A 21,294-nucleotide genomic window follows, 5' to 3' on the forward strand; every position below is an offset into this window, starting at 1 on the left:
CAATCCTAAGCCTCTGAGGAATGTAGAGCACACGTTAGGGTATGCCACTGTGCAAACCCAGAATGAACACTCGAGTAGTGGCTCAGGCCCAGGAATTGAACTGTCACAGCTGCTGTCTCCCAATGTAAGCTTTTCTGAGCGACTGCAGGGATGTCGCATGACCAGAGGACTGTAGAAACAAATTTGAGAGAAGACAAAAATCTTCAAAAATTTTGTTAAGAAGTTGAACATCTAGATCAGCACGGTTCAACAGAACTTTCTGTGATGATTCAAATGTTTGCTATCTGCATTCTTCACCATGGTAGCTCTCAGAGCACTTGAACATAGTGACTGATGAACTAAATTTTTAATATTATTTTGTTTTAGTTTAAATTTAAATAGCCACACATGCTAATGGTTATTGCACTGTACAGTTCAAATCTAGCATGGGTAATCAATAAAAAAGACAAAAACCTTTTTTAAAATTCATTCCTGAATTACTGATCCTAAAAATATCCATTCCCATTGTTATCAACTTTGATGTGAAAGTAATCCAGTTTTTAAAACTTTTGGGATATAGATATGGTACTAGATTTCTAAACATTTATGGTACTAAAGACATATTCCAATTTTTAAATACTGTACTTGATTTTTGAACATTTTAAATACTGTATCTTAATTTTAACCCGGCATGGGTAAAATTACTTTCTATATTTACATGGAAGAGAAAAAAATATCACTGAATAGGTAGATTATCTATCTACTAGAGGCCTAATGCATGAAATTCATGCAAGAGAAGGCCTTCCTTCCCCTGCTGCCAGCACTGGCTTCCCTCTGGCACCCAGGACCCGGGCTCCCCTCGCAGCCCCGGCAGCCCCGGCTTCATCCAGGTCATCCAGTCTAATTAGCATATTATGCTTTTATTATTATAGATCATCTATCTATCTATCTATCTATCTATCTATCTATCTATCTATCTATCTATCATCTATCTTCTATCTTTCTACTTACCTACATATCTATCAACTGTTTCCTTTTCAGATACATGCACGTTGATTTCCTACCATTTTTTCGGGATGCAAATAAACACAAGTACTGTTCTCCTTGGCTCTTTAATACAGACAGGGCAGTATGAGCTATGTAAGGAATGGGAGACAAGCACATCTTGGGCAATGCAGAAATTCTTAGGGACTGCATACCATCTCTTTCTGGACAAATGTCTTTAGGTATAATTTAAAGCCTGAGCAGTGGTCCCAGTGCTATGGCAGCATGACTAACAGGTTGTTGATTTAGACACAGGAAACCAATGTGATGTGGACATAATGCAGAGAGCAATGGGAAGTAGACTTTACAGAGGACATCCTGGATAGACTTTCTAAGTCGTGCTGCTAAAGCACTCTCCCGAGCCTTTGTTCTAAAATATTTTCTGGTATTTAAATTAAAAAGAGTTTCAGCCTATTTTCACTTTGTGTTTGATGGGGCTGAAGTAGTGAATTGGGATGGGTCAAGGAAGAGAGCTGTGTAAGTATTTTGAGGAAAAATAGTTAAAACAGAAAAAAAACACCCACACGGCTGAAGCTGGTTTAGACACCACCATGTCAAATTTGGGAGCGTTTGAAGAAAAAGATGACAAAATATGCAGTGTCTGAGTTCCTAGAACAAACTGCTGGTTAGTACAGGTTGCAGGGCAGGGAAGAAAATTAATTCAATAACATGCATAATACTACAGTTGGTCAGCATGTAGGAAAGGGATTTAAACGTTACATAACACCATTTAACGTGTACACTTTTTGAGATGGAAAGGCCGTATATGGGAAAGAAACAGAGAGACAGAGGTCAAGTCAAGGTCAAGGGCAGGACCTCCTCCATAGCACTGATTAGGTTCTGGGTGGACTTGCTGATTTCCCCTCCGGCGGGAGGCATTCCGCTCCCGGGCGTGAAGAAGGCTGGGCTGGGCCCTGGGTGCCCGCTCATGTCCACTGTGTAGCTGGCCTTCAGGGGGCAACAAGCCTGGTTGTGAAGAACGAAATAGACCACAAAAACGTAAAGTCCCTGCGAAAGAAAAGAAAACGGGCACGTTCAAAGAAGTCCTGCTACCACAGCCGAAGAGTAAACATGGTTGTAAGCACAGCCATTTTCTACAGATGTTTTCCAAGCTCTACCCAAAGCTGGGATTACAGAACAATGTTAGAGGTCCAGCGAGAGGCCACTGTAAATTTCTGAATGTCATAAAAAATGTTATTTCATGTCATTTGGGAAAACTGCTCCCTCACTAAAAAATCATGTTTTTTCTTGGTTAAAACATGAGTAACTCTGAAGTACACAAAACAGAATTGCAGAAGTACATCTGTTTAGCTATGTCCATTTTGCTTCAGAAAGCAAACCACTTATCTTCCAAAAAAATTACTATCTTTTCCCAGATTTCACTTATTTTCATTTTTTTTCTCTTAGCAAAGTGGTTGAAGTGAGCTCCCACCACCTGGTAGGCTTCTGTAAGGGCAGCACTAATGAAGCCTTCTCATTTTGTCTATATATCTCACCTACTTATCTCATTTGGAAACAGAATCACTGGGTAGGGACTCAGAGGAATTCTGTGGATTACTTCATATTTAGCATGCCTTGCTTCTCAGTAAATCCTATATAATAAAGAGCTAATATGCAAATGGCCACCATGCCCTCATGCTGTCAAGCCATAAAGGCTCAGACATTTAACACTGGGCAGAGAGAAATGGGGACCAGCCAGGCACAAATGAGCTCACGAGAGAGAGGAATGGGGACCAGCCAGGCTGAGGCCTGGGAGAGGGACAAGCTGCCCACCCCATGGTCCCTGCGGTCCCGGGCGCCAGCAGCTGGGGCTGCAGCCCAGGAGAGGGACAAGTTGCCAACGCTGTGGTCCCAGGCGCCAGTGGCTGAGCTTGTGCCTGCGCCTGCAGCCTGGGAGAGGGACAATCCGCATGCCCCATAGTCCTGGGTGCCAGCATCTGTGTCTGCACCTGTGGCCCAGGAGAGGGACAAGCTGCCCGCCCTGCGGTCCTGGGCGTCTGCAGCTATGGCCAGCCTGGGCGAAACCGGCCCAGGTCCTGGGTGCCTGCGGCTGGCCAGAGGGAGGGAAGCCTGGGTCCCGGGTGCGGGGCAAGGCAGAGGTGGTTAGGGGTAATCAGGCAGGCGAGCAGTTAGGAGTCAGCGGTCCTGGGAGGCAGTCAGACATCCCCCGAGGGGTCCTGGATTGGAGAGGGTGTAGGCTGGGCTGAGGGACCCTTCCCCCCTCCCCCACTTCATGCACAAATTTCATGCACTGGGCCTCTAGCGTTACATAAGAACAATAAAGCTATCTTGTACATTCTTAAAGATCTGCTGGCCCTTTAAATTATTTTGCAACCCAGTCAAATTTTTAACAATTGCTCTGCTTCCATCAGAGATAGCAACTCAAATTTTGCATCTGTGTTCCCAACAGTGCCTACACTGCTTTCCTTCATGATTTCTACAAGGGTTCTACTGTATTCTTCTAATGGAGCTCTATAAAGCTTGTTAATTTTGACCTTTACATTTCGCCAATAAAACATGCTAAATTGAGCCTCTTATGTCTGTTAATCCTGGTATTTAAGTTTTGGAAGCAAATAAGAATTGCTTGAGTTACTAAATTCTTAAATTAATTCACAAAAATGAAAGCAAGACACTTAGCTTATTAAAGAAGAAAAAGAGTTAATGTCAAGATTTTTCATAAAACACAACTAAGTATCTTCACATTGTGGAGTTGTCATTCTCCCATAGTTCCTAACGTTTCTAGGAGTGTAGAAGCAAGAAAGTAAGTAATATATTTGTGAGCTTGAAATTTACATCTGCTGGTATAAATAGAAAAAGTCTATTAGAAAATACACAAAACAAGAATTACAACCAACTTTTAATATAAAATTAAATTAGAGGACAGCCTGCAAGGTAGGCTGCTAGCATTAGATCTCTGTTGCCATTTCTAGAATACTGTTAAAAATTAGGCCTTTCTCTCCTTTGTGCTAAAATGACCCCTTTTCAGGTGGGCACCCTGTCTACTTAATTAACAAATGTTTTAAAATCAGTGGTTTAGCTGTTAAAAATATTTTAAAATATAATTATTCTAACAATGATATGAAATTAGTAACAAAGTTATTTCCTTTTGAATTAGGGTTTTTTGTGTGCTTTTTAAAACAACGCTAATATTTTAAATTATGTAGACAGGAATTATTTTCATGTGCAAATGATGCTGTGAACATTAGCAGAAACAAATCTTCCTGAAAATACACATACACATGCAAATTTTTTTTCTTGTACAAGTAACTTTTCACATGAGTATGACCTAATTACATTGGCCACAGCAGTAGACAAAACAGGAAAAAAATTAAACTGTCAGCCTTGAAAACTGTGAGAATGTCACTGATTTATTTCAGGATTTCTCTAAGTGTTACAAAGTGATAGGGTAAAAGTTAGATCAGAAAACAAAAACCAAGCTTTAAAGTCCATCTCTAAGGACCCATTTGTTAAAACAGCACATTCTCTTGTGTTTGTTTTAATATCTAGCCTTTTGTGCTTTGGGAAAGGAACTGACTGCTGAAATAACTTGCATGTGAAAACTGCCTTTTTTTTTTTTTTTGGTTAAAAGCCTATTCACACATACAGCAAATTCTTGGAATCTTGTAGATGTTCCCCAGGAAACATAAATACCATTAATAGGAAAAGAAAAGAGTGTTTAAGTGCAAGTTGTATGACATTTGCCTGTGCCCAGCCCTGGCTGGGCAAATGTAGAAAAGGAACGAACCTTCATTATCCAAAGTACTCAGCTGTGCAAGTTTCTGACCCCAGAGTAAAAACAAGTCCCTATTCCAAATACTGCATGCTAAATCGCAGGCTCTCCTTTCTATGATTGTCTGCAAAAAACTTTTAAGAGAGAATCTAGAATCTCAATTAGGCAATAGAATGTGCTGACCACCCACTATGCGCACTGCCAGGCAATGAGATGCAAGGATAAAATGTTTGGCTCCTCGCAAGTTGCTCACAAAGACAACAATATCCCACAAAATAATAGGTTAACTGTTTTAGAAGCAGGACACATATAATCCATCTGTTCTGCCTATTCTTTACCTAGTGAAGAGAAGGGAATTCTTTCCATGCATTGCTTTTAAAAAATATATATTTTTATTGATTTCAGAGAGGAAGGGAGAGAGAACTATAGAAATATCAATGATGAGAGAGAATCATTGATTGGCTGTCTCCTGAAAGCCCCCTACTGGGGATCTAGCTAAAAACCCAGCATTTGCCCTGACCAGGAATTGAACTGTGACCTCCTGGTTCATAGGTCGATGCTCAACCACTGAGGCACCCCAACTGGACGATGCATTGCTGTTTTGATTATTTATTTAGATTTCTACTTCAATGATGTAAAATGCTTTCAAAAGTCTTTAGTTTGATGTATCTGGATTGAACATACCCACTATGCCAATTTTATATTTCTTTTGATTCAGGAATTTAAACTTATTGACAAATATTTAGCAAGACACAATGAAACTATAATGAACTAGAGGAGTTAAATATTTTTAACATCATCAAGGAGCAAAACAAGTACAGAAGATTTTGGCTGATTGTCTCAATAATTTCTTTCAGTTCCATATGAGGTGAGAGAATCACCATTGCCATTTTGAAACTGGGCACAAATTAAGCAGAAACAAGGTTGAATCATATATGAGTGTTTATTCCAATAATGCTGGCAGTATACAGAGAGCAGCAGGCCATTCTGTAAATTCTGCTCTAACCTCCCCTACTAACCAGCTGATTATATATGGATAAGGAAGAAAGGCTACATGCAAGGGGGAAGTGGGGCAGGAGAAGGGCTGCAGGATCTGTGGTCTGTGTGTCTCCTTCCAGGATCTTGAAGTCCAATAACAAGTAGTTAATATTCAATAGTGTTAAAACCCAGCTCTGCCATTTCCTGAGACCTGAGAATGGTCAGCATTCCTGAGACAAACTCCTGGAGGGGGTCAGGGTCCAGGCACAGCAACCAATCAAAGCATGACCTGTCCTTGCTTTGTTCTCAAAATATATTTTCTTTTCGGAGTAATGGACCCATCCAGGCTTAGAGGCATCTATTTTCTTTTTATAGCCTTGTTTTTCTCTTTGCAACACATCCTCCACTTTCCCAGTAAGAAAATCTCTTATCTATAGTTATTAAAGGGAAAAATCATTAAACAACTGTGGTCCTATTGTTGTTGTTTCCCTTATCAACCATACAAATTTAACCAAGGAGTGGCGGCAGGTGAAGAGTGGATAAAACAGGGAGTTGACTGAGCTGCCTGGCTCAGAAGGAAGTGGAGTCTCAGGGCTTCACATATGTCAAATGGCAATGGTGATTTGGAGAACTCTTCTAAAACCTGAGAGAGTCCCCTCTGAGGACTAAGATACAGCCTGCAACTCAGAGCAGTTAAGCTTTGTAGGACTTGTAAAAAGATCTCAGAAAAGGGTAAAACCCAGGTATTTAAACCATAACTGCATGCAGGCTGTCTTAGTCAGCAATCTCCTTTGTCCCTGCCTCTCCATCCCATAATTCCTTCATGTTGCAGAAGCGTGTTAAAATAGCAAATGCATTAAATGAACTCATTTAATAGCTGCCTGGCCCATTCCTTTAATTTTATTTGTCTCTAAATAAAGTGAAACATTAGTCCATGATTTATTTTTCCTGAATTCTGAATGCTTCCTGCACTCACAGCCAATTGGAGCTAGTGTGACAGCCTCCACACTACGTTCTCCACCAATGAGAATTAACACACCCATACAGCAAGAGCTGCCAGCAACCCTGAGTAAATGTGTTGAGCAACCTGACATATTGACTCCAAATGGCCTCTGTCTCTAGTATTTATTTTAGATTCTGGCAAAGAGTTTTGAACATGATATATGATAAAAATATACAGATGATAGTGCCTAGCCTGCCAATTAAACACAAATAATTAAATCAGTCTAGATATTAAATTCCATATGGTGCCAGTACTTACATATTTGAGGAATAAAGAGCTAGAGATTTACACTCAGTGAGGGCTTGGTCTTACAGACACCACATACCTCACTGTACGCCATGACAGTTAATGAAGAACAGTGCTATCAGTAGCTGGAACTGACTATGGAAGAGGCATATCATGACTCAGAGAATTTGAAAAGAAAAGAAAAGATTTTGCTAATATAAAATTCCATCAAATTAAGATGAAAAAAGACAGAGAGATTAAGGGAATTATAGAAGCTAATATATAATAAAAATACTCCATGATTGGTAATTGCTTTCCTTGAAATAGAGAATCCAATAAATGGAACTGAAGATGAATAAAAAGTTATAATATTAATATAAGAAAAGTTTCCTGAAAAATACAATAAGAACTAAATTTGCAGACTCAAAATATTATACCATGGTCCAAGAACATTTTGATATAGATTCTTTAAAACCCCAATCTCCTAATAACTGGTAAATTTTAGGATGGCTTTAGACTTCTTTACATCAACTTTAAATGCTTAAAGATAATGGAGCAATATTTATTAAGTTCTGAGGAAAAAAAGTGGTCAAAGAATATTATACTCAGCCAATCTGGCATTTGAAATTATCAAACATAGAAAAATGCTGGGAATTCAGCATCCATGAATCTTCTTGGGGAACCCCTTTCCCAAACTACATGATAATACAATATAACCAATAAAGAGATGAGTTGGCCCATAGAGAGGAAAAAACAAAAAATTCAGTAATGAAGATGGCTAAAGGATGATGTAAAAGGACCATCCACTTAGATACAGAACCAATATTGAAAAACATGATAAGAATTATAGGTAGAGTTAAAGGTAAATGTTAAGTGCCTGGACAATGCAGAAAGCATGATATTAAGTAAAAACATTCTAAAGTTGGGAGGATTGCCCTGACTGGTTTGGCTCAGTGGATAGAGCGTCGGCCTGCGGACTCAAGGGTCCCGGGTTCGATTCCGATCAAGGGCATGTACCTTGGTTGCGGGCACATCCCCAGTGGGGAGTGTGCAGGAGGCAGCTGATCGATGTTTCTCTCTCATCGATGTTTCTAACTCTCTATCCCTCTCCCTTCCTCTCTGTAAAAAATCAATAAAATATATTTAAAATAAAAATAAAAAAAATAAAGTTGGGAGGATTGAAGATGGGAGGAGATTTGAGTACCAATGACTTTATCATCTTTTTTAGTATGTAGTCAATCAATACTATAAGACTGAAATACCTAGGTGATAAAAACCAGTGTTTCCAATCCTTTAAAGTATTTATTATTTCTTTTCTTATTTTTTGAAAGACCACTTATCATTTCTGTGGTGATTAAAATATCTTTTGTGGTGTAGATGCATATTTTGAAATTCAACAATTATTTCTCTTCCAGTTTAGTTTCTCTTATGACAAATGTAAGTAAAATGAAATTGTTTTGTATATTATAGTAACTATAATATTGTCATATATTTAAAATTTATTTATATTTAGGCATCCAATCTATTTAGTATTCCTGATATTCACTTCATGTTATTATTTTTACTATAAAACAGTCAATGACCTTTAAAATGATCCTTTATATTAATGATTTATTTACTCTTTCTGGTGTTCTTCATTCCTTTCTATAAAATTGGATTTCTCTCATATCTTTCTCTTTTCCTTCAGCCTGTAGAACTTTTTTTTTAGCATTTGTTGTAGTTCAGATTTGTTGGAAATAAATTCTTTCAACTTTTGTCTGTATAAAATGTCTCTATTCCACCCTAACCAGTTTGACTCAGTGGATAGAGTGTCAGCCTGCGGGCTGAAGGGTCCCAGGTTTGATTCTGGTCAAGGGCATGTACTTTGGTTGCAGGCACATCCCCGGTAGGGGGTGTGCGGGAGGCAGCTGATCGATGTTTCTAACTTTCTATTCCTTTCCCTTCCTCTCTGTAAAAAATCAATAAAATATATTTTAAAAAGTCTTTATTCCACCTTCATTTTAGAGAAATATTTTAACTGGATATAGAATTCTAAGTTAATAGATTCTGATTTTTTGTTTGTTGGGAGTCTTTAAAGATGTCATTCCATTGTCTTCTGGCTTCCAGAGTTTCTGATGAGAATTATGTTAATTTTTATCATTATTTTCTTGTATAATGTTCCCTTTACTTCCCCAAGCTGCTCTCATCATTTCCTATTTAGAGTTTTCAAGAGTCGACTATGATATGCCGAGGTGTATTTTTCTTGGCTTGGGGTTCTCTAAGCTTTTTGAATTTGGAAAATAGCTGGCCACCATTCTTTCTATTATGGTCACCTAATTTTATTATTACTTATGCAGGAAGTTTGAAATTATTTTAAACATTTTTTTATCTTTATACTTTTATTGCTTCAATTCTATTATAATAAATATTTATAATTTCCCCCCAAATTAGTAATTTAACAACAAAAGAACTCCAAGCAAATTTGTCAGTATATTAGTAAAGACAAATTCTATACATTGGGAATATATGGACAAATGAACCATTTATTACTGTTGTTTTCTATTCTATATTTTTAAAACTTTGAAACATAAAGATATTAAAATAATAGGAATAATGTTTTTGGAGACATAGGGAAAAGATATAATTTAAAAATCTTCCAGTATATGTTCATTCTATTATAAAAAACAGTTAAAAGAAATAGGCAGTAGAATCATAAAAGTGGCCTACTCAAAACCACCTATCTCTTAGATAGCCTACAAAAAGTGCACAAAAAAATGCAGTATAAAGGACTTAGACTCATGCAGTGGTTCTCAACCTTTTGGCCCTTTAAATACAGTTCCTTATGTTGTGACCCAACCATAAAATTATTTTCGTTGCTTCTTCATAACTGTAATGTTGCTACTGTTATGAATCATAATGTAAATATCTGATATGCAGGATGGTCTTAGGCGACCCCTGTGAAAGGGTCATTTGACCGCCCAAGGGGTCACGACCCACACAGGTTGAGAACCACTGACTTAGAGGAATAAAATCTTTATTAAAATCAGACTTTTTAAAAAATATATATTTTATTGATTTTTTACAGAGAGGAAAGGAGAGGGATAGAGAGTTAGAAACATCGATGAGAAAGATCAATCAGCTTCCTCCTGCACACCTCCTGCTGGGGATGTGCCAGCAACCAAGGTACATGCCCTTGGCCGGAATCAAACCTGGGACCTTTCAGTCCGCAGGCCGACACTCTATCCACTCAGCCAAACCGGTTAGGCCTAAAATCAGACTTTTTAAAATATATTTTTTTAATTGATTTCAGAGAGAAAGAGAGAGGGAGAGATAGAAACATTAATGGTGAGAGAGAATCATTGATTGGCTGTCTGCTTCATGCCCCCTAATGGGGATCAAGCCCACAACCTAGACGACCAGGAATCGAACCGTGACCTCCTGGTTTATAGGTTGTCAACCACTGAACCACACCAGCTGGGCCAAAATTAGACTTTCTTCTGCTTAAAAACTACAAATCTGTGATTACAAAAAGAATACCTTCCACTAATCTGTAACCTCCTAGAAAACAAGAGATTATGTCCAGTTCAGTTGTATTTTTTAGTTTATGGGATGGTCCCTGGGACACAGGAGGAGCTTACGAAATTACACTTTTTAAATTTCATTAGTGGGAGAGAGTAGGAGGGTGTGGTGACAGATATGGGTTTGACCATGTGTTGGTTTTAGTCCTCTAATTCTCTCACTGTAGTGAGGTAATTCAGTAGTTGCTCAATAAAATTGTGCTTTGGCTTCGTCTTTCTGTTTCACATGTTACATGTGCTAAGACACTCTAATGGGAGAATGAAGTGTCCACTCCTGCCTGGGTCTCTGCTCTACGGGGTCAGAGCCCCTCTGGCAGGGGGCTTGCTGGATGCTAAACCCCAGCTGGTTTCCTGGCTGTGTCTCGCTTCTCTGCTGGGGCTGGGTTTGCATAATGCTGCTGGTCCTTCCTGTGGCTTCTTCTCTTTAGGTGTCACAGATTTCTGCTTTCGCTTTCCCCTTAGCAGACACCCTTGCCAAGGTCTCTGTTTCTGGCTTCCCACTGCTCTTGGCTGCTGACCTACTGCCCTTGTACATCACCAGTGACTTAGCAGCAAAGACGATGGATTTCATGCCAATGACGAAACGAAAAGAGAAATACAATATTTCTGCATTTATACATTTTTTTTCAGGTGTGAGAAAAGTTGGAATTTTAATTGTTTCATATTTTCAACTGTTATCTTCACACTTTAAGTTGCTTTTGCTAATGTTCTTATTTATAATAAGAATCACAATCTAAAGTGTGCACTAAATATACAGATAAAGGAAACAAGTGAGTTCATTTTGGCAGCCATTGGTTAGTCAGGACAACTGAAATACTTAGACAACTCTAGGAACAATTATTACTCAGATGCTTTGAAAAGCACTTGGGGGTGGGGGATAGATAATTACCTAGTGTTCAACATAGATTATATAAAATTCTTCTAAAATTTCTTACTAACTTAAGGTACACTATCTATTCAGAACTAGTAGAGCCATGAAAAGTTCAGCTGACTTAGTCTGCTGGCTTCAGAAATGTCTATGACTAAACTCCTGGGTAGCAGGAGTTTACTTTCAAGGTTTGGGATTAGATAGAATGTCTATTCTATCTAATATCTATATCTATCTATCTATCTATCTATCTATCTATCTATCTATCTATCTATCATTACTGTCTACATAGTAATCCCTAGAAACAACCATTCTATAGATTTTTATCATAAATATTCAGAGTATAGACAAGATAGTTTTCCCTTTTATATAACCAGGGCTTTGATCTGCAATTTAAGAGCATAATTCTCTGCATGTCACTTACAGACGCAAGAAACATTTGGTTAGTCTTCTTTGTGATAAATGCTCATGAATAAAAAGACAGTTACTAGGTCAAGCCTCAACAATCTCATCTGATCAGCATCTCCTTGTTCCACAGTGCTTTATCTTCAACACTCTCAATGTTCTTCATGCTTCTAAGTTTCAAAATATGGAAAACTCATCAGTCATGAGACTACTTATCAGGAGCCAGACTATTTCTGACAAGATAAAAGAAATTAAAAATGTAGTGGTTTTTTTGTTTGTTTGTTTTTAAGTTATGAGAACACAAACTCTTGACCCCACCAAATCCCTGAGAGTTCGTAGATTAGAAAATTTTCAGAAGTACAAATCAAGTTGGGTACTAGGATTTCGGGAAAGAGAAGACTGAAGGTGGTTTTAACAGTATGGAGATGAACTAAATAAAGTAGAAGAGGTGGGAATCTGAGAATAATATTTTTAAGGTTTTAATAAAAAGTGGAAAAGGGAAACAAGTTGCAGTATGCTTTGAATGTAAAAAAAACCACAACACCTTAATTAAATTATATAAGTACCAAACTGTATCATGATTGTTTATTTAAATCTTGTTATAGCTGTATGTATATTAAAAATAATAATTTAAAGTCAATTTTTATATATTCTAAGAAATTTCTGTCAGAGGCAACATAAAAAAGCCAAAGTCTGTAGAATGAAACAATAAGAATAGCAACTACAACAACAATAAGAAAATACAGTGGTGTTTTCATGCCCTCTGGTGTGGTTTTTCTATGCAGAAAAGACAATTCAAAACGCTGTGGCCAGGAGTCAAGTTGGCCCACTGCCAACCTGTATACGTATATCAAGTCACCATAATGAGCTCTCTAAACATCTTGAAAAGACCACATAACAAGAAAAAGAACAAATTCTGATAAACACAACAGCATGAATGAATAAAATAAATCAGTATTCTGGGTTAAAAAAAGTCAGACACAACCCGGCCAGTGGGCTCAGTGGTTGAGTGTTAACCTATGAACCAGGAGGTCATGGTTTGATTCCTGGTCAGGGCGTATGCCTGGGTTGAGGGCTTGTTCCCCAGTGTGGGGCATGCAGGAGGCAGCCAATCAATGATTCTCTCTCATCACTGATGTTTCTATCTCTCTATCCCTCTCCATTCCACTCTGAAATCAATACAAATATATTTTTTAAAAAGTCAGATACAAAAGAGTATTTACTGTATGATTCTATTGATACAAAATTCTAGAAAATACAAATTAATAAATAGTGGCAGAATGCAGATCAGTGGTTGCCTGGCTCTGGGAGCAGGAGGAGGGATATTCTACAGGGGGGTCTAGGAAATCTTTTGGGGGTGATAAAAATGTTCTTCTTCTTCTTCTTCTTCTTTTTTTTTTTTTTTTATTGTGGTGGTGGTTTCTCACCAATGAAAGCTTAAAAATAAACTAGGGGTTGAATTTGTTGTTATAATAAATTGAACACTATCCTTTTTTGCCAAGGATCAGCAAAATTTTTCTGAAAAGAGTCACATAATAAATATTTTAGATTTAGCAGGATATATGGTCTCTGTTGAAACTATGCTGAAATTGGATTTTTTAAATAATTTTCACATGTCAAAAAATATTATTTTCCTATTTTTATAACATTTATAAATGTAAAACCCATTCTTAACTCTGTAAGTACTTTTAAATATAGTTCTTGTCAGCATCCTTTATATTGACTTTTTGAAAACAAGACTTGAAAAAATTTAGCATTCAGATATCTGTGAATCACTTTATGGATTAAGCTTAACTGTCTGGACAGGGATAGATAACCAAAGAATACTGTTGATGATGATGAAAAGGGAAAACTGGATGATCCAGTGCCAATAAAAAGGAGAATCACTCGGCTGTGGAGATTAAATTAAATTTCATACATGTTGATGTGAAAACATGTAAGGTTATTTTAAGTACGAGACTGAGATCAGGAGAGAAGGCAAGGTTAGATACACAAGCGTGGAAATAGCTGCGTGGCGGTAAAATTAAAGCCATTATGGGCGTATGATTGTTTTCAAAGGTTACGCGCTGCAGAGAAAAAAGCTGAGTGCTCAGGATTAAACACAGCTGGAGAAAATGAACAGGAAGAGGAACCAGTGAAGTAAGCAAGGAACACCCGCCTGGTCGGGCAGATCAGATAAGAAGGCAGACACAACCAAGTGTATCGGAGAAGTCAAGGAGAACTTCTGTTCCAGAGGAATGAGGCAGTCCACATCGTCAGGAACTCAAGAAGGAAAAAGAGGCATTTGTTTATTTCAGATATAACCACTGTCTTTGGTGAGAATAGACCTACATAAGTAATATACAGTGCTGTCAAGAAAAAGGTTGCCTTAGGTTAGGGAACAATCTGACTCATGACCGATCAGCCACTTTGATAACTAGATGTCTATACTTGACGGGAGTGTTTTCCTCCTATCCACTCACTTCATTCATTAGTATTCTTTTATTTCCTAATTAAATGCATCAGAGCATTGCTTAATAATATTGTGTAACTTTCAAGTGTACAATTTTATAATACGTCATCTATATATTGTAATGTGTGCTCACCACACAAAGTTTTTATTCTTATTCGGAGCAAAAGACTACATAGCACAGAGTTCAATCCCTTTTAATTACAAATTGAATCAGGCGTCCCATGTGAAGATGCTGAATGAATATTGCACATCTCACATATTCTACAATGCTGGGTTAATGTGGTTGTGCTTTCCTGTCAATTTTATGTCTTCTCTGACACCAAGATCCTTTTTGGAGATGCCCAGTTTTTGTATTCCTGACTTCCTTCTGCCCTACAAGTTGCTGAAGGCAGCCAGCCAGCCAGCTAGACACATACGACTGGGTTTATATTGCTTTTAAAAGGAAACATAATCTAGTAAACTTTTAAGAAATGATTCATTTCATTATAACATGGTTAATCAAATGTTAAAGATGAGCTAAAAGCCTTGTTTTAGAAACATTCTTGGATGAGTCAATTCTAAAAATAATGACATAGTTCCTGCAGAGTCCATAGGAATGTGGAACTCAACATCCTATGCTTTGCTGTACTGAATACGCAGGTATAAATCCTGCACTGAGGAGACAGTGATTTCTCATTATGACTGGCAAATTCCAGACTGTTACACCAGAAACAAAAGCTCCTTAAAGTATCACATTTCTGGGAATCTTTGTATTTATAGATTGAAGATAATATAGCATCTAAACAGAAATCAATAATTCCAGATATGAAAAGAGAATATAGTCAAAATATTATTTATTATTTTCAAGTACTCTTTTCTGATGAGCTACTTAGTAGGGACAAATCACTTGCTATCTTTTTGTTGCAATTTCCTAATCAGTGAAACAAGGACACTAGGACTTCTCTAGGGATGCTCTATGGAATATAACTAACAAAACTAAAATTTTTTATAAAAAGTATGAATAAATTAATCTTAAGCAAAAATTTAAAACATCCCAAATTCATTGTTAATATTTATTGCAGAAGAGGAAAAGTAAGAATACAAAGAAGTCCCCCCAAAAACCAAACACCCCAAAATTTGTACCAAATCTTAACACTCAAAAATAACCACTCTATCTTGGATATGAACTTTCTTAAAACTACAATTTCTAGAGAGGTTTTATTTTCCCCAACCCGTTAATTATGTAAGGACACATTTTCATATGTAAGCATTTTTTTTTTTTTTTTTTTGGAATAAGAGCTGAAGGTTGGATTTATAGTTGGGCAACAGCTGGGTAACCTCAGGTCTTGGTTTGCCTGGGACAGTCCTGGTTTGCTTGGAATTTGGGGGTATTCTGTTGTCTCAGCATTTTTATTAACACCACCCCCTTTCCCTCAAGCATCAATGACAGTGAGTTATATGGCAATTTATTTAGTACAGCTAGATAAGGCTCTGCAAGGGCACAGCCTGTGGAAGTTATTCTATTTGATACAGTAGAGCTACCAAGTATATCCATAAAAAACTCAAGTCTAACTACACCTCTCCACATAAGGATGGTCTGCAAATTCTCTCTGAACTATTTTGATTCATTCACTGAGTTAATGCATAACAGCCGAGTGTCCACCAAGTAGTGTACTGTAGGTTTCATGCAGGCAGTGCACACACAGGCTCAGTCCTTTTTCCCAGAGTATTTCATGCCCACTCTGCGCTTCAGTGCCTGGAGCGCCACCAAGAGTCCCTCTGCTTCCTGAACCTAGGATCACTGCCTGAAGGGAAAATCAGTAAAGTGGAAGATGGGTCTTACCTAAATTTGGTCATGTTCTTTCAAATATTTTCTCTCTTTAAAAAAAAATCTTTACCCTTAAAAGAATTACATATGTCCCTCTTTTTCCCCTCATTGACCTCTTCTAACCTGCCTCCACCCCCTGCCCCCGGCCTTCACCACCCTATTGTCCGTGTCCATGGGTTATGCATATATGCATACAAATTGTTTGGTTGATCTATTCCCACCCACCCCTGCCTTCTCTCTGAGATTCCAGTCTGTTCCATGTTTCTATGTCTCTGGCTCTATTCTTTAAAAAATATTTCAGTCTCTGCCCACTGTCATGGCTCAGTGGTTGAGAGTAGACCTATGAACCAGGAGGTAATGGTTGGATTCCCAGTCAGGGAACATGCTTGGGTTGTGGTCTCGATCCCTAGTGTGGGCCTGCAGGAGGCAGCCAATTAACGATTCTCATCATTGATGTTTCTCTCTCTCTCTCTCTCTCTCTCTCTCTCTCTCTCTCTCTCTCTCTCTCTCTCCCTTCCTCTCTGAAATAAATTAAAAATAAATAAATAAAAGTTTTTCAGTCTATACTATGTGGGAAATTCTGTGATTCATAAAATAATATAAAAGATGTGATATAAAAATAATAACATCGCCGAAACTGGTTTGGCTAAGTGGATGGAGCATCGGCCTGCGGACTGAGGGGTCCCGGGTTCGATTCCGGTCGGGGGCATGTGCCTGGGTTGCGGGCACATCCCCAGTGGGGGATGTGTAGGAGGCAGCTGATCGATGTTTCTCTCTCATCTATGTTTCTAACTCTCTGTCTCTCTCCCTTCCTCTCTGTGGAAAATCAATAAAATATATTTAAAAAAAATAATAATAACATCAAAGAGCTTACTCTAGAGCTTAAAAATATAAGGCATAAATAAAATTAAGTCCTGTGGCCTAGAATGTGTGCTACAATGAAGATTCACATTCTCCAACTTCTTTTGCAACAGAAAATTTCAACTTTGTAACAGCAGATAAGTTTCATAGGTGAATATGTAGTCCCTCTCATGATGAAGGTCAAAGGGAAAGTAAGATTTAATTTTATGTATTTATTCTGTAGCCATTTTTTCAGAAATATATATATATATTATATAATACTGGTAGTGAAAGATGAAATTTTTAGTAGTGCCGCTTTTAATTACAACCTCAAGTCAATCATTTCCCTTTTTAAAAAAGAGTATATCTTTTTATTAAATGAAAAATATAAAAATTTGGAGTTCAAGGATATTATTCATTATTATCTACTCTGTAGGGAAGTTCAATTCTTGTGATTGGTAATATAACAAAAAATCTAGATAAGGATTTTAGTTCAGCCCTAAATTTAATTTTCTTTACTGCTTAAAACCATACTCTTGTAAAACATGGGATATAAAGTCAGATATCTTAGGACTGACTCTCTCATAAGTATTAATAGTAAGTATATGATATATTAATTAGTATAATAAGTAGCTCTGCTGTTATAATCAGCTATATTTCACTTATGTGAACCTCTGCTTTTTCATCTGTATAATGGGAATATCAGTATCAGTTACCTCTGTGGATGACTATAGGTGCAAATGAAATCACTGTAAGATACACACTTATAAGCTGTAACCTTGCTCTATAAATATTAGGTGATATTGTTTTTATTGCTAAAATGATTTGCACAAACTTAGTCTCATCCTTATCCTGGTTGATGTCTTTGTATAGCACATCCTGAGAAAGGTTACAGGCATCAGTTTCCTCATTGATAGGGTTTATTCTTTGAGTCATGTCAAAAATGGAGGGAGGAGGGAGGACGAGCTAATGCGTCAGCAGTTTCCAATACCTCCTGAGTAGAGAATAAAATTTGCAATTTGCCTAACAAAGCTTCTGCGGTTTGGTCCTCATCTGTTCCCACTGGGCCTCAGAGTCCACACTCCAGGCATACTGAACCACCAGGCACTTTCAGTTCCTCCAGACGTGCTGGGCTCTCTCAGTTTGCCAGGGGACTTGCTGTTCTGCCTGACCTCCCCTAGTCTGGCTGCCCTACTCATTAGGTAAGCACCGGCCTCCTCCAGGACTCTGAGATGCTGCTTTGGTTACCTCACCACCCCATACTGAGTTATTTACCCCAACACTCTGCCCCCCACACCTTTATACCCCCTCGTACAATCATTATGTTCTATCCTTACTGCTAGTTTTCTAGTTGGTCTCCTACATCAAACCACACAGTCTGTAAACTTCTTAAAGCAAGACGACTGGATTTCTTCACTGCCTAAGTCCAGCACAATGCCACACAAATGGCTAGCTCTTCTTAAATATTTGTTGAATGGATGAGTGATAGAAAAATTAGGGCCAGAAAAACCAGAATCCCTCTATAAATAGGGCATCTTCTCTTTTTTTTAAAAAAAAAAATATATATATTTTTTATTGATTTCAGACAGGAAGGGAGAGGGAGAGAGATAAAAACATAAATGATGAGAATCATTGTTTGGCTACCTCCTGCTCGCCCCACACTGGGGATGGAGCCCACAGTCCCAGCATGTGCCCTGACCAGGAATTGACCCATGACCTCCTGGTTCACAGGTCGACGCTCAACCACTGAGCCACTCCGGCTGGGCTGGGCATCTTCTTGACTAAGCAATGGGTGTAGCTGCATCAGCTATGCTATTTTCTGAATACATCTTCACAGAAATTCTAGAAGACTTAAATTGGGGTGCTCTCTTTGGCAACTGCTCCCATGACTGAGTAAGAGTATGAGGGTATGTAATCACAGCTTTTTATAGGCTGTTAAGTTGGAACAAAAACCTCCTATAGTGGGAGGGGATGAAAGGCATATTATGGGAAAGGCAATAAAAGCTGAACTGTGAGTGTGTTTGTATGTGTTTAAAGCACTTGGAAGGATATGTAAAAGCATGACACATTTTACTATTTCATTGGTTTCTTTTTTTTTTTTTTTGAGTATATGAGGCAATAGCTATGTCTAAAAAGAATAGTTGCTATAATTAAGAAACCAAGCCCCAAGTCCCAAATTTGGTTTCCTTAATTTTGTTTTCAAATCTTTCATGCAGACAGCGGTTTGTACCTTTTTAAAAATTTCCACCCTTATAAGAGAATGAATAGTTTACAAAATTATTCCAACCTATATTGTAATTTTTAGAATAAACAAAAATTTAGGCTTTTAAGACAAAGAAACAAAATCCCATAATCTCTGAAAAAATAATCTTAAAAATATAAGGAAACCAAAGAACTACCAAGTAATATTTTTACATGTTATTGGTGAAAAATAATGAATCTGTGTATTCCCCCACATGGCACAAGGATGACTATGGTCCTTTGTATGATTTGTCAATAATAACAAAGCAGAGACATGCAAAAAGAACAGGCCATTCTTTTAAGAAACGTGCAGAGTAAAATATGTATCTGCTGAAAACCCATGATACCAATTTCTCATCTGCAAAATCAAGATGTGCTGTAAATTGGATTATATGAGTCTTTCTAGAATTAGAGCTTGATTTTTTTTAAATAGCTGTAGAACATAACATAGTTGCAGATATTTTGTCTCTCTTTGGGGTTTGTTACAAAAAAGGTTTAATCAATGAATTTACTTTCTGTAGACAACAGGCCCATATCCCCAGACAAAAATAAATCTCATTGTAAATTAATACATCATGAATACTTGAGTAGTGAATCAGATTTCTGGAGCCTTGTCAAATTCAAGATTTTGAGCCTGTAAAGTTAAGGATCAAACTCTGATCTATGGTATCCCCAAGGATAAGAGCAGCCTCTAAAATATACTTGCGAAAAAATAAACAATACTAAATTCTATCCATCTTTAAAATACTGGTGAATCCAAGTATAGCAGGTGATCATGAAGAATTCTACCTTCTTTTCAAAGTGCTCTCTAATTTAGCCTGGCTCATGGTAGTGGGGGGAAATTAAGAAATAGATGCTTAATAGTGATTTTTACACTTCTTGCTACATACAGCACAATTATTTTATATATGTTAGAGAAGGAGCATCTCTAGTAAACACCAATCATATTTCTTTATAAAGGAAATGAATTTCAGAGCTAGTTCCAACCCATAAATGCAATAGCAAAACATTCTACATATATCTGTCCAGTTAATTTTGATCTTAATGCTCACAACAGTCTGCATCAATTTCTTAGTCCAGAGAAAATGGAAATATTTTAAAAGCAGGCTTTTTCTATATTCGATTGATTACCACTTTTCCTTTTCTATACTACAGCTTTAGATTTTAATTTCAGGAGTCTTGTTTTATTTTTTCAACATTTTTTGTTTTGCCTCACTCACAGCTTTTATAATAATCCTCTAGGAATTTAAAGAGAAAATTTATTGCCCAGTAAATTCTGTCCTTTTAGATTTGTCTATGACTAATGGTGACAATTCAAGTGCTCAGTACTGGGACCATCGGATAAAACATGCTGGAAATAGTGTGGTTATTATCAATTTACTGCAAGAATAGCAGAATGGACCTTCATGTCTTTACTATATTTTCTCCGAGTGTGTGTGGGTGTCGGGGGGGGGGGGGATATGTTGGTGGTAGAGAGTCATTTAAATTTAGGAGACCCCAATATAAGTAAACAAATGTTGGGATGGTATAATACACCTTTCATTATTCTTAGCATTCATTTAAGTATTGTATTTATTCATTCATCGATCTGTCCATTCATTCAACATTTAATGAGCATAGGCACTGTTAGAGTTTGGAACAAAAACAACAACCCAAATTTGTATTATAAAAACAGAAAAGATTTAAGATGCTTCAGATCAAGTAATAGTGTCACCTATGAAGTTCGCTTCCTAATTTCCTACCCAGGATTCAAGCTGTCAAAAACATCTTGCTTTTGCTTTGCATGTTGTGTAACTACATGGATGACGTGTCCAGCTAAAGAAATATTTTTCTAAAACACAAACTCTTTAGCAGTCCCTTTTGTAATAACTCAGATTTCTAATAAGATTATTATTACTTAATAAACATCAAGTTTCAAATGCATTTATTCTGCCTGCAGAGTAAATTCAACAGATAAGAACAAATAGCCCTGACTGGTGATGGGCTGCCCTACTGCTAATGGCTAGCTCATCTCTGGCCTGCGGGAGTTTATAAAGAGTCAAACCACAGCACCTACGGGAAGGAACAAAGGTGTTCTTTGTCCAAGTTATCGGGAAGTCCAATGAGGTGATCTCAGGTATGACTTGTTTACTGTAATTCTGGAAACAAGTGACTACAGTCTACAG

At 37.5% G+C, this 21,294-nt stretch overlaps 1 protein-coding gene across 1 annotated transcript in view; it reads right to left on the reverse strand.

The window, feature by feature from the left end:
- Positions 1 to 21,294, reverse strand: part of ADGRV1 (adhesion G protein-coupled receptor V1) — a 444,163-nt gene that overhangs the window by 7,987 nt on the left and 414,882 nt on the right. Inside the window, exon 88 of the mRNA XM_059695089.1 lies at positions 1,840 to 2,031. Within this exon, the coding sequence (XP_059551072.1) occupies positions 1,840 to 2,031 (192 nt within the window). The remainder of the gene's footprint in view (positions 1 to 1,839; positions 2,032 to 21,294) is intronic.

Source organism: Myotis daubentonii, chromosome 4, assembly GCF_963259705.1.
Source record: "Myotis daubentonii chromosome 4, mMyoDau2.1, whole genome shotgun sequence".
NCBI lineage: Eukaryota > Metazoa > Chordata > Mammalia > Chiroptera > Vespertilionidae > Myotis > Myotis daubentonii.